This window comes from Geotrypetes seraphini, chromosome 18 (genome assembly GCF_902459505.1).
Source record: "Geotrypetes seraphini chromosome 18, aGeoSer1.1, whole genome shotgun sequence".
In the NCBI taxonomy this organism is placed as follows: Eukaryota; Metazoa; Chordata; class Amphibia; order Gymnophiona; family Dermophiidae; genus Geotrypetes; species Geotrypetes seraphini.
The window spans coordinates 15895358-15920768 of NC_047101.1; the positions used below are offsets into that span (position 1 = coordinate 15895358).

At 41.9% G+C, this 25411-nt stretch overlaps 1 protein-coding gene and 1 long non-coding RNA gene across 2 annotated transcripts; one reads left to right on the plus strand and one right to left on the minus strand.

Annotated features, from left to right (window-relative positions):
- Nucleotides 1-1225: 1225 nt before the first annotated feature.
- UBLCP1 (ubiquitin like domain containing CTD phosphatase 1) lies at nt 1226-15475 on the minus strand. The gene is made up of 11 exons (XM_033927597.1): nt 15326-15475; nt 12694-12877; nt 11189-11280; nt 8788-8873; nt 8557-8672; nt 7022-7120; nt 6173-6210; nt 4409-4507; nt 4156-4272; nt 2833-2960; nt 1226-2545 (listed from the first exon to the last, which is right to left on the minus strand). Exons 2-11 carry the CDS (start codon nt 12845-12847, stop codon nt 2518-2520), a joined length of 957 nt encoding a protein of 318 aa, XP_033783488.1. The 5' UTR covers nt 12848-12877; nt 15326-15475; the 3' UTR covers nt 1226-2517.
- Nucleotides 15476-15531: 56 nt separating this feature from the next.
- LOC117351784 lies at nt 15532-20796 on the plus strand. Its single transcript, XR_004537513.1, has 3 exons — nt 15532-15625; nt 16509-16659; nt 20145-20796. It is a non-coding gene; the product is annotated as an uncharacterized LOC117351784 (long non-coding RNA).
- Nucleotides 20797-25411: the final 4615 nt, after the last annotated feature.

A 25411-nucleotide genomic window follows, 5' to 3' on the forward strand; every position in this document is an offset into this window, starting at 1 on the left:
CCACAACGCCGGCGCAATTTGTATTAAGTAAACTGGGGGTGCTCCCCAACAAAACCCCCTGTCGGAGCCCCTAAAAACAGTAATTTTCTTCGGCGTGCGCCTCCGTCTTGCACTCAGTTGTCGGTGCGCGCCTTTGTCTTCCGCGTTGTTGTCTTTGAACCCTGTCCATCTATACCATACTATATGCCATATTGTGTCTGCCACACTATGTATGCCATGCTACAATCTCTCATGCCGTGTTTGCCGCACATCTTCCATGCTATGTTTCATCATGCACGCTTGCCTTACCATTTTGACAAGTCACGTCATGTTATATTTACCATGCTTTGTAAAACTATGTTTGCCATGCTATTTTGCCGAACCATCTTCGCCATGCTGTCTCACCATATCATGTTTTACCTTATTATGTTTGCCATCTTTGTCTATGAGAATGCAGCAACATGGTTGGAGCTGCAGCCTAGGCACCCTGAGGCTGCACCACGCTGCTCCTTGTGATCCTGGGCAAGTCACCTGCTCCCCCACTGCCCCAAGTACATTAGACTGTGAGCCCACCAGGACAGACAGGGAAAAATACTTGAGTCCCTGAATAAATTCATGTAAACCATTCTGAGTTCCCCTGGGAGAACAGTAAAGAAAATTGAATGAATAAATAGTGTGAAAAGTGTCAGCCTCTGATAACCAGAGCTGGTATTGTGACATCATAATGCATCATTCCACCAATGCCTAAGAGCCAACCTTATCAGTGATGTCACAATGGCTTGATTGTCCTATACTTGGGCTCACTTGTACTACATTTTGATTTCTAGAATGGCACAGTGGTTAAAGCTACAGCCTCAGCACCCTGACATTGTGGGTTCAAACCCCATGCTGCTCCTTGTGACCCTGGGCAAGTCACCTGCTCCCCCACTGCCCCAAGTACATTAGACAGACTGTGAGCCCACTGGGACAGACAGGGAATTATGTTTGCGTACCTGAATAAATTCATATAAACTCTTCTAAGCTCCCCTGGGAGAACGGTACAGAAAATTGAATAAAGAAATAAAATAAACCTAATACTGACCAGCTCACTCTTCGAAAAATAACTAACAGATTGGTAAGCAAGTCTTCCTAAATCCAGGTGTCTTTCTGTGAATATTAATCTGACATAGGTTACTCAATGCTTTTCCTAATCTTATTTAACTGACTTGTGTTATGTGCAACTATTGAGAAGAGACACCAGCAACCATTTTAAGAAAACATATTTATTGCTTACACTTCTCTTAGGAATATACATTTTATATTTGAAAAGTGACACTCTTCAAAATACAATTCCAAAACTTGCAACTGTGAATGCAAGCACTGAGCAGCCATCCCATACAGCTGCAGCCACCTCAAAACGGCAAGCTGCATACATATACCCTGAAGCCGGGTCTCGTAGAGATCTGCAGCCACGATGCAATGACACACAGGCCTGCAACTAGGTTAGTGAGACGGGCCTATAATGCACACAGTACTGTAGCTGGACCAGTAAGAGACGTATCTAATGCACTCCGAACTGCAGCAATGCCTTGGGTCCTTGTCGTACAGCAGTTAAGCAACAGGAGTCTATGATGCTTTGAATTTGGAATGGCAAATGGTGACGTTAATGGCAGCATTTCAGGATTTAACAAATGTTTTGCTGGGAAGAATAAGTGTCAATTTCTCTGTGTAGGTTTAAAACCGTTTTCTGTGACTGAAGAATATTAAGCCATTTAATGAGGCACCTTTCTTTAGTGACCAATATGAAAATTTCAGTCCAACATATTTCTGTCTTTATTTTAGAACATAGTTCACATCCCCAAACAGATCTACCTCAACTCTATGCCTACCAGTCAAACAACCAAAACACACAAAAGAACATAAAACCCAACATATTAAATTGCCCCTGCCCAACTTAAACATGGACATAACTAGCTTACATACAGCTGAGTGCTGAATGGGGAAGGAAGCAAGGGAAATTGAAATGAAAAACAACACAGGTTATCAATCATAGGTTAATCATATCCTATAACTCACAGGAATCCAAAACCAGCCCCAGGCTCCACTTGTAATTAAAAACAGAAACAAAATATAAAAAAATAAATATATGTCCAGTTCAAGATGGTTTTCATCTATTAATCTAGTTTTTATGATTGAAAAGATCCTGGATCAGCTATTTATTTATTTGTTCTTTTTTTCATTTACTTAAGCAGCTGTATACAGTGGTTGTTCAAGCACCAGGAGACATAAGGGGACTCACTCCAGCTTCTTGCTGAAAAGCATGAAAGATCAGCAAGGCTGAAAAAGGTATCCCTAAAGCCCTAACAGCAGAGGTGAGCAGGAGGAAGAGGAAGGCAGTGACTTCCTGAAGGATATTGCTGTTATCTAGGACACCGCTGCATTCTCATCCACCCCCTGGAGACAGCACAAGACCAGGTCAATTCTGGTAATTAATGTAGCATGTCAAGGAAAGTCCAAGGACCTGAGTGGTGTCTTCATTTGTTCAAGTACGTGGCAGAACTATTGTCCTTGCTTCTTGGACAAGTACCTGTAAAAAGAAGAAATAGTAAGACAAATAATTTTACTATACATGAATACCTAAAAAAGTGACATCTCCAGCATGCAGGGGTGCTGTACGAGCATGACGCTCATGGGTTAAGTGTGGCAACAGCTGCTATTACAGTAACCCAGGCCTTGTTAGATAGGTGCTCCAGCGGGTGTATTAACAGGAAACAGAGAATGGGTAGCTATGTGGAGTCAGTTACCATAATAGGATTGGATAATTGATTTCAGTAGTTAAAGGAATTCAGATCTGGTGTCATTCAAAGTCCTTACCTTTCCCAATGCTTGTGATTAAGCTCTGACAGATCATCTAATTTTGCAATTTCCTTCAGGTACTGACTAAGTTTTAAAAGCTCCTTATCTTTATCTCGATTTAGGTGTGCCTTCATAAAAGGCTTTATCTATGAAAAAGGAAGAATTATTTGATAAGAATGAGAAGCAATATAAGAACTGGAGAGTTCCTTTTGTGGATAAGTCAGGGATAGTCCCTGCTTGAAACTGTGTTGGTTTTCAGAAAACTAAACCACAACCAGAAACTCCCATCCAAAATCTGTTATCTTCACATGGCAATTAAATTACACGAATATCTAATTTTTATTTGAGGAAAGAAATTCAGGTTTTTTTTCTCTTATTTGCTGAATCAATTTAACAATATGAATAACTCTTTCAGGTATCAGGATGGGCATTCAAACAACATCCATCCCCTGAAGGAGTAACCGTCCATTTGTAAATCAAAGTGAAGTTATATTATTCTCTGTCCTCTGATGGTGCAAATGGGGGTCTCTGGTGAATAGCTACTCGCCAGGAAAATAAACAACGGATCATGGTAGCCACAAACATACCAAAGCACAGCAGGTGCTAGTGATGCCCTGTGAAAAATCAGTCCTTCTATGCCCTTGCCCTGCATAGCTGTGATGACCATCATCATAAGAATTGTCATACTGGGACAGACCGAAGGTCCATCACGCCCAGTATCCTGTTTTCAACAGTGGCCAACCCAGGTCCCAAGTACCTGGTAGAAACCCAAAGAGTAGCAACATTCCAGAGCTGAGATTGTGATGTCATAATGCCTCATTCCACCATTGCCTAAACGCCAACCTCATCAGTGATGTCACAATGGTTTGATCCTATACTTGGCTCACTGCCATATTGGGACAGACTGAAGGTCAATCAAGCCCAGTATCCTGTTTCCAACAGTAGCCACCCAGGTCCCAAGTACCCAGATAGATCCCAAGTAGTAAAACAGATTTTATGCTGCTTATCCTAGGAATTTCCCCAAGCCATCTCAATAATGGCCTATGGACTTCTCTTTTAGCAAATTATCCAAACCTTTTTTAAACCCTATTATGCTAACTGATTTCACCATCCTCCCCCCTCTTTATAGCACACATCCATGTTTTGCTTTCCTTTTCAGCTCAAGCGATGGAAGACATTGTGCATGATCAAAACTCACTTTCTCAGCCCTCTTGGATAAAGAGAAGAATTCTAAACTAATTTTTCCTCCTTTCCTTGCAACTTTCAATCCAACTCGGGAATTAACGTTCTCCAGGTCAGAGCGCAAAATTACAAAACCAATGTGTTTGCTTTGCTAATTACCTTTAACCCATTCTGTGGATTCATTAGAAAATTTCGCCCAATATCATCAAACATGATGGTATTTTTCTTATTGTAAAATTCTGGATATTTGCCCCATACAACACCAAGAGGCTTCACCTGTAGAGGTTAAGACAGGAGAACAGAATAGATCCGTTACTATAATGTATATAGCGGGTTGTGTCTAATAAATGTGACAACAAACCAAGAGAAGTTTGTCCCCCTCCCCCAACTGCTCTTTGGCATCAGTTCTTACATCTATCAGTCCCCTCCTGGGCGTATGCACAGTGATCATGGCCGCACTGTCTAACATGAACGTTATCTTGTAGTTTTCATTTGTGCTCACTCCCAGCTCCTGAAACAAAGAGAGGTTGCCTTATTGTAACAGTAGATGCTAAGACAGGCTTAATCTTTAGTGCAAATGATTTATCCAACTCTACAGTCATTCCAAAGTAGTACATCTTTGCACAGAGGTAAGTCCGGAATTATTTGCCCTGCTACTTCAAACTCTACAGCTCGCCAACACTGGGAAGAAAGTGTGCACCATGTTCTTGTTTCATTGAAGACAGAAAATAATGTGTCATGTTTTGATTTCCTATGGTCTATCTCAAAGGAGGGGTAGGCTAGTTTGCAAACTACCATCAAACCAAACAAAAAACGAACAGGATTTAAGAACATAAGAACATAAGAACTGCCATCTCCGGATCAGACCTTTGGTCCATCAAGTCCGGCGATCCGCACACGCGGAGGCCCTGCCAGGTGTACACCTGGCGTAATTTATAGTCCACCATATCTTTATATGCCTCTCTTAAGGAGATATGCATCTAGTTTGCTCTTGAAGCCTAGGACGGTCGATTCCGCAATAATCTCCTCCGGGAGGGCATTCCAGGTGTCAACCACTCTCTGAGTGAAGCAGAACTTCCTGACATTAGTCCTGAACCTGTCCCCCCTTAGCTTCATTACATGTCCTCTAGTCCGTGTCAAATTGGACAGTGTAAATAATCTTCTCTGCTCTAGCTGCAGTAGAAAGAACAGCAAAAGCAATACTGAAAGAAAATGTACAGGGTACAGGAATTTATTAAAATCACAAAAACAAAAATTTAAAAACTGCATCAAAAATATATCCAAAACGACTGGTCCCAATATTCCTGTGGAACGGATCCAACACGGTCTGTGTTTCGGAGAAACACTCCTTCCTCAGGGGTCCATGCTGGTAGTACATAAAATATCAGAAAACCAAAATGGATAGAGTAAACAAAATCGGTAGTCAACAGGCATAAAACTCTCCTGTGCAGTGTTTTTGTGATTTTAATAAATTCCTGTACACTGTACATTTTCTTGCAGAATTGCTTTTGCAAACTACCATGCCTTTCCCGTTTGTGATAAAAGCTCTGCCTTATAGAATATTGCTGAAGGAGTTTGGGTGAATCCTCTTCTGCCCTGCATTTTAGCGTAAGCCAGTTTCTTTCTTCTTTGCATGCTCATTATACAAGAATCAATTTATTACTGGCTTTTATGCATTTGCGCCTTCATTCCATGCTTACATACAGTATTGACCAAGTCTCATGTTAATCTTCAACACAACAAACAGAGATCAAATACCCAACTAAACATATCTCAATCTACCCAATGACAATGGAGGAAAAAAGCCACAGAATGCCTTAAAGCACAGGTGTCAAAGTCGGTCCTCGAAGGCTGCAATCCAGTAGGGTTTTCAGGATTTCCCCAATGAATATGCATGAGATCTATTAGCATACAATGAAAGTAGTGCATGCAAACAGATCGCGTGCATATTCATTCATTGAGGAAATCCTGACTGGATTGCGGCTCTCGAGGACCAACTGACACCCCTGCCTTAAAGCAATATATGTACTGCCACCTCGTCTTAGGACTGAAAACCTCCATGTGTATAAATAATTAATTTACATTCAAATTAAATTCAACGTGCGATGTAATCAAGATACACTGATCAAAAAATCAATAAGCAAGCACTTATCTTGTAATCTTCATTATCACTTACTTTCATTTTAGCTTCAATCCACTTCATGCTAGTGGCAGCTGTAATGAGATAATGCATTGCTGAAATAAATAGAAATTAACTCATTCTAACTAGCTAGATTTGTTTCTATTCAATATCTCATTCCGACATTTCTTTGCCACACAACTCTCATATTTTCAAAATCTAAGAGTCAACCAGAAAAACACCTCGCCTTCGAGAAAAGACTCCACCCTTGCCTTTTTTTGTTCGACTGCAAAATCTAATGGTCTCATCTCTGCTAAAGAATATTTTCCTCTTCCCCTAAATTTAGTATGCCTGTGGCAATTTCTATATTAAGGGTAGACTCACACAAGGCTACAGAAACTAGCACACACACTTACATTGGTACAATCTTATTTACGTCTGTTCAGATAGAATCATGGCTAAAGAAACAATGTTAGAAAATGTTAGCAATGTTAGCAAATCTCCACACTTCTAATGGAAAGCTTTAAATTTATAAGTGTTGTTGGAGAGCGGGGACAGTACCATTTAGAAAAAGTATGTGGATGGACCAAATTAGCAAGAGTGGTAAGCTTAATTCCATCTACGGCAGGGGTGTCAAAGTCCCTCCTCGAGGGCTGCAATCCAGTCGTGTTTTCAGGATTTCCCCAATGAATATGCATGAGATCTATAAGCATACAATAAAAGCAGTGCATGCAAATAGATCTCATGCATATTCATTGGGGAAATCCTGAAAACCCGACTGGATTGCAGCCCTCAAGGAGGGACTTTGACATCCCTAGTCTACGGGAAGAACCATTAGTTCCTATCACATGTAATGTTGCATTATCCTAATAGTTCTAAAAGTAGAAGAACAGTAAAAGAACTTACACCAAATTACAATGTCATAGTCTTCATATGCAGAGGTCAGGAATTCATGCAAATACGGTCTCATTAGCTCAATGCCAGTCTCTGCACATGATCTGTGATCTAAAGACATTAAAACTAAATCCAGTTAGTTATGCTACTATTTTGCCAGAGAACGCTATTTCATTGTTTTGTTTTAATTGTAAACATCTTTCCTGACCCAAATATTTCTTTCCTCATTGCATACAGTGTTAGCTGAATTCTGACATGGTTGAAAATGTAGGTCTGACTGTTAAATGTAATGCTCCTTTCTATCTCATCATCAGATCCACGCCTTCCTTTCTTAACAAGCTACAGATGCCATAATGCACTATATTATTACCTCCTGCTTAAACTAGTGCAATCTGCTACTTACAGGTCTCTCACTGAACTATATCTCTGCTATAGTCTATTAAAAATGAGCTTTATGATTTATCCTCCTGTAAAGCTTTGAGAACCATGTCATGCCACTTCCCAAGTCACTTCATTGGCTCCCCATCTATTTCTACATACAGTTCAAGCTTCTCCTCACAACCTGTGTCTTTAAAGCTGCTCATTCTCTTTCCTTGCTTATCTTGCCCTAAGCCAAGGTTTATTGGGCATTCCACTCTTAGGCTTCTGAAGCTCGCGTCATGATTGTGGCTGTTGTCCAGGGTCTTGCTGCATCTGGGATTTGAGAACAGGGAGGACCGTTGGTCATGAATTTTAATTTTGGTGGAAACGTCTGTTGGACAAAATGAACTCTCCCGCCAAAATGCAGATCTGAGACCAACAAACTTTCCCACCATATTTCAAATTTGTGACCAACGAATTTTCCCACCAAAATTCAAATTCATGACCAATAGTCCTCCCTGTTCTCAATCAGGTCAGTGGACCCACTATATATAAAGGCAATCTGCAGGCCTCACAGCATACCCTGAAGAAAGCCACAGCATGATGGCTGAAATATCTGTTCTACCTACCCAGATGCGGCAAGCAACCCAGACAACAGCAACAATCACTCCACTCATCTTTGTCTTTCATTTCCACTCTTAACTCCTGACTTTGAGCTATCCACTTTGCTGAACAATATACCTAGACTAGCCTTCTTGAATTAATGTCATGCTCCATCTCAGACCATATTAAAAAACAAACAAACCCGAGATTGCTTTTTCAACTCCAATCTCTGACTTAAAAAACTTTCCTGATCTTAACATTGACAGTTGCCTCCTCTGTATAGCTTGACTAGACTATGTTCTATGAAGCAAATTTTGCCTCTTATGTGTGTCCATACATCACTGTTCAGTCTGAAACCGAGGTGCTGTAGGCATTCATACTACTGGATAATGGCCTGGCTTTGATCTATGTCTCATTCCTAAGGCTGTGAATGGGCAGAAGCAGTGGATCAGGCAATTCTCATAGAAAACTGCCAACACTGCTACTGTGTAGCATCTTTGGCATTGTGCATTAAAGAATTAGTATATGAATTCTCTCTTATGTTTCTGGCATGGACATACACCTACACTTTACAGTTCGCTTACCAAACAATGTGTAATCGACATCTAACACCAATAACTTTTTCCCTTCTCTTGGTGAATTCAAAATTTCCACCTTGTATTCTTTTACACGACGAGAAATTTTTGCTAGGTTTTCTTCCCTTTGAAAAAGAAATATAAAGAATTCTTGGTGACTCTTTATAAGGAAATACACATAAAAATGAAGTGTTTGCAATTTGTATCTATGCGATCTGTCACATGACATTTCTGACTCACCTGTTTTCCACTTCAACAACTTCCTCTTCAATATCAAAATCATTGACAACATCATCGTTGTCCACGGGGGGAGCCAACACATCCTCCTACAAAGATCAACATATGGAAGCACATTAGTCAGAGTCACTTACATAGTAACTTATCAAATGATGGCAGATAAAGACCTCAAATGATCCATCCAGTCACACTCATATTCAGAAACTCTGCTGAAGTTTTATTGCCTCTCTAGATATGGAATAAACAAAGCAAGAACGATCAGCAGTCCAGGCAGAGAGATTCACTTTTATATATGCGATGCCGTGAAAACACAAGAAGCTACACTGTTGTTCTTAGTGACTAACAAATATTAAAGCGTAAGTGTTCTGGAAATGGAGCTTCTCAATAAATTAGATTTCTACACTGGTTGTTTTTTTCCTTGTTTCCTAATTTTAAGAAGGGAGTGATTCATGAAACCATCACCCCTTTTTAGTATTAATGTCCTTAAACTTATATGGCATCTCTGTTTTCTCACAAGTCACTTATTTCAAATCTGCTAGTACTGAAACATTTTCTCAGACGTGTCAGAAATCTTAAAAGTCGCAGCTTTAGGTCTCAGGACCAGATTTCTGAAAGTAAAATACTAGAACTGGTCTGTATGCCAAATAAGCAGTCTCAAGTCCACTGTAACAGTGCTAGCATGCTTTTCATTAACCTTTGGTGAACTCAGAAAACCAGTGCCCACTGGGGAAGTAGTGTATAAACCACTGGTCCGCAAAAATTTCCTGCTGGCCTGTGCAGGGCTGGCACGTGCCTGATGAGCTGGGTACCGACGTGTCTCCTTCCCTTCTATACAGCAGCTGACGTCTTGCTTTCCTCTTCCCCCTCCCCTCCCCCCGGAATAGCAGTGGCTCTCTTCCCAGCCTCTAGATTAACAGTGGCTTCCTCCCTTCCCAGCAGCTCTCAGTATTCTAACTTGCCTGTAGAAGTGCCAGTAACGTCAGCGCAGTGATTCACTTAGGCAGCCTTGGGGCTTTTGCTGAGTCGCGGCCCACCTCTGATGATACAACGTCCTCTTTCCTCAGAGGCAGGCGCGACCCATCAAAGGACCCAAGGCTGCCTAAATGAATCGTGCTGACACTGCTGCAGGCAAGTTAAAACACTGAGCTGCTGCTAGCCCGGGTAAGGGAAGGTACTATTGTCACTGGTTGGAGGTGGAAAGGGGAGCTGTTGCTGGTAGGGTGAAAGGGGGAAGGAGAGCTAGAGCTGATTGGGGGAAAGGGGCACTACTTCTGCTGGTCAGGGGAGTTGCCACACTGAACTGGAAATGGAGGATAGTGAAGGGGGAGCTGCTGCTGGACAGAGAAAAAGAAAGGGAGAGCTGCTACTGGACTTGGAGGGAGGGAGAAGGAGAGATGCTGCTGGGCTGTGGGGAGGGCAGTGGAGAAGGGGGCAGAGAGAGTGAATTGGTGGACGGGGAACAGTGGACTCAAGGAGGGAGAGATGCTAACAACAGGGGAAGAGCAAGGAAGGCATACAAGCCATAGGGGGGGGGGAGCCTGAGCTTCAGGCAGAAAAGAATAGAGATGATGCCCAGAGAATAGGGACAGACAGAAAGGAGGAATGCTGAATGGAGAAGAGATGGAGACACAGAAGGGAAATACTGATCACAGGGGTACAAAGGAACAAGGACACAGAGGGTAGTGGTTTTTATTTCAGTCTTAGTAGTTTGCCAATCCACAAAATAATTCTTTTATTTCCGCAGGTCCATAGATGTAAAAAGGTTGAAGAACACTGGCATAAACTATAAAATATTAATCCCTACCTAGTTCTGTCTACAAACAAAAAGGCACAACACTATTTATCAGCTTCACAGGACTCCATTGTGCCAATGAACTTGTTTCCATTTACATTTTTGGGTCTCCTGAAAGTCCCCCTGAACTTGCTTTTGAGATAAGTGAAAAATACATTTTTATACACATCTCTTGGTTATGCTCCAGCTTTAAGCATTGAAGAATAAAAATATCAGCATATGAATAATAGATCAATATAAAAACATCTAATGTATAAGTCATACGCAATGATTGGTGAGTAAGCTCAGCAACGGAGCTTGTCTCCACAGAGCTTCATATCTCTGAGCATATGTGAAAAAGTGAAATGTTTTTGTATTGAGTAAAGTCATCTTTTAAGATTCAGTTATATATTTTATGAGAGAGATTTTTCACACATAATTCGACTTTTTCTTTCTCCATTTTTGAGTTTATATACCCTGCTTTGTTTGTTTTGACTAGTTCTCCTGAAAGTCCTGGCATATAAGTTCATTGAACTTCTGGTTGGAAATAATTATGCTGTTGCTTTTAATAGTTTTACAGGAATAAAATAAGGATGGGGGGGGGGGGGGTGTTAGATGTGTACAAAGGTTTACCAGACTCTCTTCCCGTGTTCCCATCATCATGATCTTGGTATTTGGTTTCAGTTTGAGAATGCCGAGTTTCATATCATCCTCTGCCGATTTACCTACAATTTGAAGCATATAAAATACTCTCAAATTCCCATGCTGGATAAGGCCAAAACTAGTGTTTCTTTTTTTTTTCAAGAAAGAAGTGTGCACCATGGTACTCAAATGCAGGGTTGTCCATGGGGGAAGAAATTGGTACAGCCATCCAGTGCTCTGCATTCCCATATAGCCTACACTCTGCCTCTGGCTGCATAATGCAACTCCCCTTTTCATACCTCTTCCCACTGGCAGGAAGTATAAAAGAACAGCACTCTTACCTGCTGTCATCATCTCTGCACTTTCATTACATGGAAAAAGCACCAGAAAGAGGAACTGATGTGTGATTAAACTCTGGAACTCATTGCCAGAGAATGTGGTAAACGCAGTTAGCTTAGCAAGGTTTTAAAAAAAGGTTTTATTAAAAAATAAATAAATAAATAATATTCCACTCCATCAACATTTCTAGGCAGATTCCAACAAACATACATAATTTATAACAAAATACATTAAAACAGCAATTACTTAATAAGCTTCAAAACACTTAGGCCCTCTTTTACCTAAGGTGCGCCAACTGATTAGCATGCGCTAAACGCTAACGCATCTTAGTAAAAGAGGGGGGGAGAGGTTAATGAAAAAAATATATATATAGGAAATCAGCATTGATATACCTCCCTAAACAAAAATATTTTCATCAAGCCCTCGCAGTTGCTCAGGTAATTGGTTCCATGTACGTAGAATATAGATTTCCTATATTCCTCGTGGTGAATTACACGAACAGATGAGACCACCAGGGCATTACTGTTCAAGGAATGTAAGTTCCGCGTTGGTTGATTAATACAAAGGGAGTCTAACAAAACTGGAGGTTTCCTGCCAAACAAAGTTTTAAAAATTAAGTAGTAACAATTTATAATGAATATGATACTCAATTGGCAACCAGTGTAATTCTTTAAGAACAGGAGTGATGTGCTCAAATCTAGAAGTTCCAGTAATTAACCTTGCCACAGAGTTCTGAGCAACCTGTAAAAAGAACTCAAATATTTCTTAGGAACACCCATTAGCAAGGAATTACTATAGTCAAAATGTGGAAAAATCAGACTTTGAATAATCAATTGAAATTTAGAACTGGTTAACACTGTATAGAGATTAAATTTTGAAAATGATAATAAATAAATTAAAAAAAAGCCCTGGCCATTACAGTCTATTGCATTATCCAAAGCATGTAGTCAAAGACACATTGCTATACATGAAATAATATGAGAGTTCATCCAGTCTAATTAATAAATATTAATTTGTTCATGTTTAATTTTACTTACTAAGTAAAACATAGGACAATTGACTTACGTATCCTACAGACCAGACAAAATGTAAAAGTTTCACCACATGACCAAATAAATCTTCCACACTAAATACCCTAACAAAACTAGCAACGTTACCTTTATATTTAAGACCAAGTAATTTCTGGCGCTCAGGTAACACTCCTGTGAGGCTCTTCAGAGACTGCTTGAGATCTAGAACTGTATCATCTTCTGAGAGAGTAGTGATGTAATATTCCTGGCCTCCCCATTTTATAATAAGAGAAAGAGACATTCTTGAAAAATAGGTTGAATGTCAAAGGACCTGAAAATAAAGAAAAAAAAACTTAGACATGCTTAAAACTAATGTAATGCTATATAAAAAAAAATAATTAAATACATGCTCTTATTTATTCATTGTTTCTTGATATAATGCTTTATCCAATGGCTGCATCAAAGCGGTTCACAAAACTAGCTAAATAAAAATTAGAATGGAAGTCCAGAGAAATGACAGGAAAGAATATAGCTTACATATGATAAATTACATTAAAAATGAAGTACTACTGATATATTGTTCACATCCCGGTTTCCCATGTCTCAAATCATGATCAATAGAACAATCAAGAGGAAGAAAGATTAAAAGCTAGTTCAAAAAGATATGTTTTTAGTAAAGACACAAACTTAATAAAACTGTTTTACAAGTGAATTAATAGAAGACTGTTCCAAGATTTAGGTAAAAGAAAAAAGGCAGCTAACTTTTGGGTTACTTCATTGAACCAGGCTTGGACTGGGGAGCACTAATCGGATGATGTCTATGGACTGTGAATGTAATACTGGAACAGAATAAGAGGCTCTGTAACCAGATGGAAAACAAGGGGGCTCATTTTCAAAGCACTTAAACACACAAAGAAACCATAGAAACCTGTCTAAGTGCTTTGAAAATGAGCCTCAAGGTCCTGTAAGCTTACAACTAGATGCAAATTTAATGTGACTACAAAAAAAAGGGGAACAAGGAGAAGAAAACATCTCAATCTAAACATTCCCTATATTATCACCATACATGCAGAGAAATATAGAATATGATCATATATAAAGATGGCAAGGCCCATCTAGTCTGTCCATTTCTCATTTTTGTTGTAAAAACAAAGCTAATTTGATTGTTGGTTTTATCATCACTTCCCTACCACCTCTCCTGAGAAGTGTTTTCCATGCAGACATCTTTCCTTATATAACTCCTTAGCCTACTAAATTTGAGCCTCATTATATGAGCTCCTGTTCTACAATTCCTTAGTACATATCTACTGCTCAACTATGTTAATAACTGCTAAGTTAGTAATTGCTGACCTTAAAAGTCAAATCTAAAATTCTGACTTTCATACCTGTTACCTTTGTTTATGCTACAACGCTAAATCTATTCCCATCAGTAATTAAGTATTTTGGAATGTAACTTATGGTCAATTGGCTTGCCATTGATGGAATGGGTGTGGAAAAGATAAAGTGAATGTCAATCTAAATGCTAATCCTGTTTTTTCCCCTTTCTTAATGAGTTTTACTTAACTAGAATTTAATGTGTCCATGAAATTTGTCAACTGTTCTGTGTGTTCCACTGAAATTTGGTACTACTGATGTAGATGTTAATCAAATTAATATCATCTTCTCATAACTGGACTGATATGGTCATTATAATTATTTTTATAATGCCTGCTAACACTATTTTTTAAGATTCTTCAGGCTGGGAGCATTACTGTAAATTTAACAAAAGAGCTTTTATTTATTTACAGCTTCCCCCACCCTTCCAAAAGGATCATATTGGTCAGAGAGCCAGAGCCCAGTTCTGGAGCTCTGGTCTGTGAGATGATGATATAGGGAGGAGAGAAAAATCTCCTGAATTCCGCTTGGATAAATGATGAGAGTGGTGTCAGGTCAAAAGCGCGCCGGGACAAAGTCGCGCCCAGACAATTGAGCGCAGCGCGCAGAGAATGGCGACAACCTCAATATAACTCTGTGAATGAAGAATAAAAACCAACGGCAGCAGGTTCAGGTCCACCCAAAGTTCTTGCGCCCTTGTTATGGCAGATGGGGATCCTCAAGGCCCACTAACCGCAAGGGTCCTCCAGCGGCAAAAACTCCTCTCCGGGAGTTCTTGTCGCCGAAGGACCCTTACAGCGGATGGGGCTTGGGGATCCACACCAGCTCAGGTATTTTAATGCTGTGAGTTAGCCCGGGGGAGGGAATGGATGTGGGGACCAAATGTGCCCACCCAGTTTGCCCAGTGGCCTACCCAATAGTTCAGATCTGCTACTACTACTGCTTATTATTTCTATAGCGCTGAAAGGCGTACACAGCGCTGTACATTTTAACATACAATAGACAGTCCCTGCTCAGAAGAGCTTACAATCAAATTAAGATAGGACATTTCGGGGTTGGGAGGGAGATTACAGTGGGATTAATGAGAGGCAAAGAAAAACACTGAGCGTAGTTACAGAAGGCAACACAAGATCCAGGATAGAAAATCAAAACTGGGGGACACTGGGGAAGATAAAATCCGGGAGGGGGAGGGGGGGGGGGAAGAGATCAGGCTAGAAAGAGAGATGCGCCGTGACAAAGCGAAGACTACCCAGGAGGACAAGAGCTCAAGTCAAATGAAGCACAGGCTAGGAGGGGGGCCCGGGCAAGGGGGAATTGGGGAGGCCGCGACGATGGGACCGAGTGAAAAGACAACGAGAAGCCGGAATACGTGATAACCAGGCACGGGTCGGAGCCGCTCACATACCCGAGCCGCGTCCATTCAGCAGCAACCAAGAGGCAGCGGCTAACTGCCTCGGCGCCACCACTACCGCCTTACGGCTACCTCACTTCCGGCAACGCGGTGAGGTCACTAGGCCATAGAGACGGTAGCGCGGGACGCGCGGAAGGAGGCTGGAGCGCTCCCTGCCGGACGTGAATGCCACCGAGCGATGTTGCTTTTAGCAGTGGGCACAAGGAGAGCTTAATATAGAACTACAGGTATACAAATAAATGCACAATAATACGTTCAGGAGTAGAAATTACATCATCCTGACACGGAACACAGGTAAGACAGCCTTAAAACATTTGGGACCCATTTACAAAAGTGTAGTATGGGGACAGACTTAAAGATCTCAATATGTATACTTTGGAGGAAAGGCGGAAGAGGGGAGATATGATAAAGACATTGGAATACCTACATGGCATAAATGCTCATGAGGCGAGACTTTCATTGAAAGGAAGCTCTGGAACGAGAAGGTAGGGCTACCAGATTTTCCATTTGGAAAATCTAGACCCACCCAGCCCCGCTGCCTGCTCTCATCGGGCTGGAGGGCATCCGCGCATGCGACGCAGTGCTGTCACGTGCACGTGACGTCATCACATGGCATCTGCACATGCGCCGATGCCTTCCTGCCCGACTGTGATTTGTTCCAAGCTTTTCAAAGCCCGGACAAAGTGCCGGGTTTTGAAAAGCCTTCTGGACCCACGGAAATGTCCCTACATGTCCGGAGAAATCCGAACGTCTGGTAACCCTATGGGAAGACATAAAATGAAAGTTAAGAGGTGATAGGCTCAGGAGTAATCTAAGGAAATATTTTTATACCAGTAGCGTGCGGTGAGGGCTTTCAGTGGATTCAGTGAATCCCCAGCTCTACAGCCCTGCAGTTTGATTAGTTGAGTAGGCAGCCTGCTCAATCAGTCACACTGCATCAAACAAAAAGTAAACTAAAAACAAAACAAAACAGGAAACCCCCCTGACTCTAGTGATCTGAATGGGCAATGAACACCTGGTGAGGACCTTGTCATCTTCATATTTGGAACCCTTTCATGGATAGAAGCCATGGGCGTATGCCTGAAGGGGTGTGACTTAAGGGGCAGGTCTGGCCCCATTGGAGCCCCTTCAGAGCAACCTGAGGAACACTGAGTGTGGGATTTTGTTGTTCTTTTAGATTTGGAAGCAGAAAATAAAAGGAGGAGTTGGGGCATCAAAGATATCACAAGACAAAGGCACCATGGATCAGCATGTGTGTCCTGTGAATGCAAGTATACAGTGTAGATCTGCACACTCCTTCTCTCCCACTAAAGACTTATTAGCTTCAGGTAAGTGAATCCCAACCCCCAATACACATTGCAAATGGAGATAATTATACTTTATGTAGGTATGGGTGATATTGCCTTTCCTAGGGTAGAATCAATTGTGGCTTAACCTTTTGATACCTACGTTCACTGTTCCATCTAACTCAGTAGTCTCAAACTTGCGGCCCACCATATCATAATCACAAAAGTAAAATAAAACAGTTTCTTGATCACATGTCTAGCTATAAATTACAATATTATTATTAAGATTTAGCCAAAAGGAAAGATTTATAAACTATAAAGAGTTTTACCCCATGCAAAATTGTCATTTCTTTAATAAGACATTAACTAATTTTTTCTGATGCCCTCCAAGTACCTACAAATCCAAAATATGGCCCTCCAAAGGGTTTGTTTGAGACCACTGATCTAACTTGTACGAGAGTTCTCCAACTGCATTCCTACCAGTAGGGAGTGATGCTTCAATACTGTGTTTTCAATCTAGAGACAAGCAGCTTACCTAGAGTCTGACAGAACTTGCCTTTCCCTTGCTACTGAAAACATGATAGTGAAACAGCCCCCCACCCCACTATCAGAACTGTAAGTGGAAGACTCCCACTCATCTTAGAGGGAACTGTGCTTACATAGCATCCATAGTTAGTAATCCTGTTCCTTTGCCTGTCCCAGTTCAAATAACTTCTGCTTCTGGTTCAGAATTAATTTCTTCAAATATGGAAGCTACTTTAAAAGATGAATTGTTTGCTGTTACTTGGATGGAAAATGTGCTTCAGGGGACTTTAGCCTGATTGTAAATTTTCAGAAAACGTTTCTACAGAGATCTCAGAGCATCAAGGCAAATTGCCATCTATTGAAATCCATTTTCTAAAACTGCATCTTGGGTTTCTATATTACAATCAGTAGGTGCAGCAACTGTGAAGGTTAATGTGGCTATACAAATATAACTGGAGGCAATTGAGAATATCTCCAGAGCTCGAACTTTGAGACTGTTAAATTTCCCAGTTACTTATTACCTATGCCCCTTGAATTGTTTAAGGATATATTTGAAAGATATACTTCAGATTGCCAATCTGGAGAATGCGCCTGTGGCAAGGGTTTATGTGCCAAGGGAGTCTATATTATTGAAGGAGGAAGATGCCCTGGACTCGATTAACTGTCCTGACATTCTTGATGTCTTTACATTTTTGGGGTCATCCCAAGATCTGATTGCCAGGAGAGACACCCCGATTACAATTTTTTTTTTTATCAGAAGAGCAATTAACTTTTTATTTTGCTAAGAAACAAGCAATTCAGATGCTCCTCGATGTATCAAAGTCTACATAATTGAGAAGGAAAGTTTTCTTACAGCTGAAGCCAAAGCTCTGGGGGAACTTTTTTCTTATAAATTCCTGATTACCTGTGGGAACAATAGATTTACTTGAAACTTTTCTTGTGGATACAATTTGTTCAGAATACTTAAGAGTAGGGAATTGCTACTTAAGGGATTTCTGCAGAAGGGTTTACTTTAATTACTAATAATAACTTTATTTTTGTATATCACCATACCAAAACAGTTCTAAGCAGTTCACAATAAAAAGACAACTGGCAAACAGGAACATCCAGTAAAATCATCAAGTTTGCAGATGACACAAAGCTATGCTGGGCAATCAGATCGCAGAAGGACAGCGCTGAACTCCAGAGTGACTTGAATCAGTTGGAGAAGTGGACAGATAAATGGCAGATGAATTTTGTGGAAAAATGCAAAGTGATGCATTTAGGCAGAAAAAATAAAGATCACAAGTATAGTATGTCAGCTGTAACTCTGGGAAAGACCGAACAGGAAAAGGGCCTGGATGTACTGATAGATAGGACCCTGAAACCGTCGGCGCAATGTGCGGTGGCAAAGAAAGCAAATAGAATGCTAGGCATGATAAAGAAGGGAATTACGAGTAGATCAGAGAAAGTTATAATACCGCTCTACAGAGCCATGGTCAGACCGCACCTGAAATACTGTGTCCAGCATTGGTCTCCATACCTAAAGAAGGATATAAAACTGCTAGAGAGGGTGCAGAGACGAGCAACGAAGCTAGTGAAAGGTTTGGAGAACCTGGACTACGAGGAATGACTTAGGAGACTGGGGTTGTTCTCCCTTGAGGAGACTGTGAGGGGATCTGATCGAGACTTTCAAAATACTGAAAGGATTCAACAAAATGGAGCAGGGAAAGCAGTTATTTACAATGTCCAGTGTGATACGGACAAGAGGACATAGACTGAAGCTGAGGGGGGACAGGTCCAGGACGAATATCAGGAAGTTCTGTTTCATGCAGCGAGTGGTGGACACCTGGAATGCTCTCCCAGAGGAAGTAATTGCAGAATCCACCGTTCTAGGATTTAAGGGTAAACTAGATGCACATCTCCTTAAGAGTGGTATAGAGTGATATGGGTAAGGTTAAATTAGATGCACATCTCCCTTGAGAAGCATACAGTAATATGGGGACTAAAACTATACCAGGGTACACCTGGCAGGGCCTCCGTGTGTGCGGATCACCGGACATGATGGACCCAGGGTCTGATCCGGAGATGGCAATTCTTATGTTCTTATGTACTGATTTTCTGAAGGATTGGTAAGAAAAAGCTTTCAAAATAGTTTCATTTAGCCAATCATTCATTTTACCAGCCTGAAAAGGAAGAGTCCTATCCAAAAACCTTTCACTTACATAGCGCTGAAAGGTATATGCAGCGCTGTACATTTGACATTTAGAGGCAGTTTTTATCGCCAGCCACGACAGTAACAGCTTCATCGCTCATAGAATTCCGATGAGCATTGGAGCTGCTACTACTGCAGCCGGCGCTAAAAACCGCACTACAGTTTTATAAAAGAGAGGTTATGTATTATAATATTTGCATGTAACTTGATATAAACAAACTGTCAAGCAGCTAATAAATATGTTTACCAAGACCTCAAACACCGGAGACACTACTTGAACTGATTTTGTGTCCTTACTGGGGTGACGCATTCATCATCGGTCTTGTTTGATTTTTTTAATGCAGACTATGATACCATATTGTATCTATATGGTGCTGTACATAATTTGAGGTCTTGGTAAACACATTTAGCTGCTTGACAGTTTGTTTATATCAAGTTACATGTGGCATGATTAGTTGAGCAAGCTATTTTTCCATTGATCCCTTAGGATTATAATATTTGCATGACATACAATTTAACTATTAGGAGTCGGAGTTGAAGTCGGCACATTTTCACTGACTCCAACTCCAGTAACCCAAAAATTGCTTCGCTGGCAAGTAGGATAAATTTAGACATCTGGATTTTGCTTCTATTCTTATGTCTCACCAGAATGTTGCCTGAGTAAGACCTGGGCTTCAGTGTCTCTCTTATATTTTTAAGTTTTAGTTCTATTTAGTTTTATTTTGTTGGTTTCTACTTTATTTTGTTCCTTTCATCTACCTTATTCATAGTTTTACAGAGTTCTGTACTTTTTTCTTTTAATTTTCAGTCAGGCGAGTCAGAAAACATCTTGAATAGGAGGAATTTGAGTTATAGAATCACAGCATAACTGTCTACTAAATTAAAGGCCTGGAACGGTTCATTTTCAGCAGAGGCCCTTCCTACCTGCGTGTGGCGACTGGAGATCGCTGCGGGGAGATCGTTGCTAGAAGCAGGACCAGTGGAGGCATGGTTGATCGCTGCTGGTGGTTGCCTAGGATGGGGTGGCATCTGCTCTCTCATTGGAGAGGAGCCGGTGGTGTCTCCAGATCCGTGGAGTGGGACCGTGCCGTGGACGACTCCTCCCGGTTGTCCGATGGAGGCAGTGTTGTATTCTTCAGGAGCTGCCCATGAGCATCCGGCGACCACCGAGAGCAGTGCGGCCCAGCACTGGATTGTTCTCTCTCTGTGTGCATCTTCTGCCCGGAAGCGATGAGTCAGGGCTGAAGCAGCTGGAAAGCCCGAGTGATATCTGTCCCATCTGGACTTTTGCCGTTGGGATTATTTAAAATATGTTGAGGCAACAGAGCTACTTCAGGAAATTGGAGTTCTGCCAGACTTATTTGATTTTATTTTTCAATTTTTTCTTCCAGTTTATGAATTATTTTAAATTTTATTCCATTGTTTTTACCCCTATTGTTTTTATTTTATTATTAACTGAATTCTATTCCTTTTTACATATTCCTTTAATTCATTTTGAGATCATTTACATAGATGGTGCTCCTATCTGTAAAGTTAGGAATTTCTATGAAATATTCTACATACTTCTCTCCTCTCCACTCCTTCCTGCCCTCCATAGTCATCCCAACCCTCTTCTAACCCCTTCCTCTGTAATGGCGCCTAGAGCTTGTATGTGTGACGCACAAATGGAATAAATAAATAAATAAATATAAATGAGCTCCTTCTGCCTGATGGCCATTCCTCTCCCTTTAACAGCAAATATTTATATGCACTTTATGGTAACTTTCTAGTTGCTGCACAGGAAAGTTCTTTACTGCAGGTTAAGACTACCTGTAACTTGTCCAGGTGCACTTACCACATACCCATGCTAACTACACATGACTGAATGCAGTAAATACCTGCAGTATGCAGTCCATGTTCATTCTCTATCCATAAATTGCTCAGTTCCTACTCCCTTGCACAGCATGCAGTTAACAAATTATTTAGCTCACTCGGTCAGACCACTATAGTAACAGTGTGTGTAGTAGTTTTATAACTGGGTACCACAACTTTGACACCTAGATACTAATTCTATAACAGCACCTGGGCACCCAGATTCTGTTATATAAGAACATAAGAACTGCCATACTGGACAGAATGAAAGTCCATGAAGCCCAGTATCCTGTTTCTAACAGTGGCCAACACAGGTCCCAAGAATCTTACATAATGAAAGAATTGGAAAACTATATAGTTCTTAGTGTTACTGGTTGAATAAGCAGAGCAGTATAGAATCTTAGTTTACAAATCGATTGAACAAACTCGTTTTTAACAGTTTTCTAAAATTGAAGTAGGACGAGGAGAGCGTGATAACGTTACTAAGGCAATCGTTCCATTTGCCTGCCTGGAAGGCAAGAGTTCTGTCCAAGAATCTTTTGTAGTGGCAGGCTTTTATTATCGGATAGGTGAACAGATGTATTCTTCTTGTGGGCCTAAGATAACCTGCCAGGTTGCAGTGGGAAACCAGGTAAGTGGGGGCCAGACCAAATATTGATTTATAACACAGACAGGAGAACTTAAACAGGATTCGCGCCTCTAGGGGCAGCCAATGGAGTTTTTGATAGTAGGGGCTTATGTGTTCCCATTTCTTCAGTCCAAACATCAGTCGAACTGCTGAATTTTGAATGACTCTGAGTCTTAGAATGGTCTTTTTGAAGGATCCCAAGTAAATGATGTTGCAATAATCGAGCAATATCCTAATATTGACTGAAATGGAGCTGCTGCTACTACTCTCACAGAGGGAGGGGGGAGGGGGGGTAACTGTCTTAATGACACTTTTGTGAAAAGACCCCTAATATTGAATGAAATGAAGCTGATGCTGCTGCTGTCACAGAGGCGGTAACTGCTTAAAGCGCTTTAGCAAAAAGACCCTGACGTTGGCTGAGATGGAGGGAGCAGCGGGAATGCTGCTACTGCTCTCACAGGGGGGAGGGGGGGTAACTGCTTTAAAGACAGCTTTATTCCTTGGGTTGCATACATGAGATCTATACCACATACTTAAGATTCATATTTTTCCTTTTATCTATTTCTTATGTAATAAGTTGTACCCGCTCTTCTTGCATCTGTAATTCGCTGATTGTCCAGCCTTCTTCAATGTGAACCGCCTAGAAGTCATTCGACTGTGGCGGTATAGAAGAATAAAATTATTATTATTTTGTGAAAAGACTCCTAATTTGACTGAAATGAAGCTGCTGCTACTGCTCTCACAGAGGGGGGGGGGGGTGTAACTGCTTTAAGACACTTTTGTGAAAAGACCCCTAATTTGACCGAAATGGAGCTGCTGCAACTGCTCTCACAGAGGGGAGGGGGGTAACTGCTTTAAGACACTTTTGTGAAAAGACCCCTAATTTGACCGAAATGGAGCTGCTGCAACTGCTCTCACAGAGGGGAGGGGGGTAACTGCTTTAAGACACTTTTGTGAAAAGACCCCTAATTTGACCGAAATGGAGCTGCTGCAACTGCTCTCACAGAGGGGAGGGGGGTAACTGCTTTAAGACACTTTTGTGAAAAGACCCCTAATTTGACTGAAATGGAGCTGCTGCTACTGCTCTCACAGAGGGGAGGGGGGTAACTGCTTTAAGACACTTTTGTGAAAAGACCCCTAATTTGACCGAAATGGAGCTGCTGCAACTGCTCTCACAGAGGGGAGGGGGGTAACTGCTTTAAGACACTTTTGTGAAAAGACCCCTAATTTGACCGAAATGGAGCTGCTGCAACCGCTCTCACAGAGGGGAGGGGGGTAACTGCTTTAAGACACTTTTGTGAAAAGACCCCTAATTTGACCGAAATGGAGCTGCTGCAACCGCTCTCACAGAGGGGAGGGGGGTAACTGCTTTAAGACACTTTTGTGAAAAGACCCCTAATTTGACCGAAATGGAGCTGCTGCAACCGCTCTCACAGAGGGGAGGGGGGTAACTGCTTTAAGACACTTTTGTGAAAAGACCCCTAATTTGACCGAAATGGAGCTGCTGCAACCGCTCTCACAGAGGGGAGGGGGGTAACTGCTTTAAGACACTTTTGTGAAAAGACCCCTAATTTGACCGAAATGGAGCTGCTGCAACCGCTCTCACAGAGGGGAGGGGGGTAACTGCTTTAAGACACTTTTGTGAAAAGACCCCTAATTTGACCGAAATGGAGCTGCTGCAACCGCTCTCACAGAGGGGAGGGGGGTAACTGCTTTAAGACACTTTTGTGAAAAGACCCCTAATTTGACCGAAATGGAGCTGCTGCAACCGCTCTCACAGAGGGGAGGGGGGTAACTGCTTTAAGACACTTTTGTGAAAAGACCCCTAATTTGACCGAAATGGAGCTGCTGCAACTGCTCTCACAGAGGGGGGGGGGGGGGGGTGTAACTGCTTTAAGACACTTTTGTGAAAAGACCCCTAATTTGACCGAAATGGAGCTGCTGCAACTGCTCTCACAGAGGGGAGGGGGGTAACTGCTTTAAGACACTTTTGTGAAAAGACCCCTAATTTGACCGAAATGGAGCTGCTGCAACTGCTCTCACAGAGGGGAGGGGGGTAACTGCTTTAAGACACTTTTGTGAAAAGACCCCTAATTTGACCGAAATGGAGCTGCTGCAACTGCTCTCACAGAGGGGAGGGGGGTAACTGCTTTAAGACACTTTTGTGAAAAGACCCCTAATTTGACTGAAATGGAGCTGCTGCTACTGCTCTCACAGAGGGGAGGGGGGTAACTGCTTTAAGACACTTTTGTGAAAAGACCCCTAATTTGACCGAAATGGAGCTGCTGCAACTGCTCTCACAGAGGGGAGGGGGGTAACTGCTTTAAGACACTTTTGTGAAAAGACCCCTAATTTGACCGAAATGGAGCTGCTGCAACTGCTCTCACAGAGGGGAGGGGGGTAACTGCTTTAAGACACTTTTGTGAAAAGACCCCTAATTTGACCGAAATGGAGCTGCTGCAACCGCTCTCACAGAGGGGAGGGGGGTAACTGCTTTAAGACACTTTTGTGAAAAGACCCCTAATTTGACTGAAATGGAGCTGCTGCAACTGCTCTCACAGAGGGGAGGGGGGGTAACTGCTTTAAGACACTTTTGTGAAAAGACCCCTAATTTGACCGAAATGGAGCTGCTGCAACCGCTCTCACAGAGGGGAGGGGGGTAACTGCTTTAAGACACTTTTGTGAAAAGACCCCTAATTTGACCGAAATGGAGCTGCTGCAACCGCTCTCACAGAGGGGAGGGGGGTAACTGCTTTAAGACACTTTTGTGAAAAGACCCCTAATTTGACCGAAATGGAGCTGCTGCAACCGCTCTCACAGAGGGGAGGGGGGTAACTGCTTTAAGACACTTTTGTGAAAAGACCCCTAATTTGACCGAAATGGAGCTGCTGCAACCGCTCTCACAGAGGGGAGGGGGGTAACTGCTTTAAGACACTTTTGTGAAAAGACCCCTAATTTGACCGAAATGGAGCTGCTGCAACCGCTCTCACAGAGGGGAGGGGGGTAACTGCTTTAAGACACTTTTGTGAAAAGACCCCTAATTTGACCGAAATGGAGCTGCTGCAACTGCTCTCACAGAGGGGAGGGGGGTAACTGCTTTAAGACACTTTTGTGAAAAGACCCCTAATTTGACCGAAATGGAGCTGCTGCAACCGCTCTCACAGAGGGGAGGGGGGGTAACTGCTTAGGACACTTTTGTGAAAAGACCCCTAATTTGACCGAAATGGAGCTGCTGCAACTGCTCTCACAGAGGGGAGGGGGGTAACTGCTTTAAGACACTTTTGTGAAAAGACCCCTAATTTGACCGAAATGGAGCTGCTGCAACCGCTCTCACAGAGGGGAGGGGGGTAACTGCTTTAAGACACTTTTGTGAAAAGACCCCTAATTTGACCGAAATGGAGCTGCTGCTACTGCTCTCACAGAGGGGAGGGGGGTAACGGCTTTAAGACACTTTTGTGAAAAGACCCCTAATTTGACCGAAATGGAGCTGCTGCAACTGCTCTCACAGAGGGGAGGGGGGTAACGGCTTTAAGACACTTTTGTGAAAAGACCCCTAATTTGACCGAAATGGAGCTGCTGCAACTGCTCTCACAGAG

Coding starts and splice junctions, on each gene's coding strand:
- UBLCP1 (XM_033927597.1), bottom strand. CDS start 12,847: ATGTCTCTTTCTCTTATTATAAAATGGGGAGGCCAGGAATATTACATC. Junction 11,281..12,693: donor ACTTGGTCTTAAATATAAAG/GTAACGTTGCTA, acceptor TTCAAATTGTAG/GTAAATCGGCAGAGGATGAT. Junction 8,874..11,188: donor GAACACGGGAAGAGAGTCTG/GTAAACCTTTGT, acceptor TGATCTTTGTAG/GAGGATGTGTTGGCTCCCCC.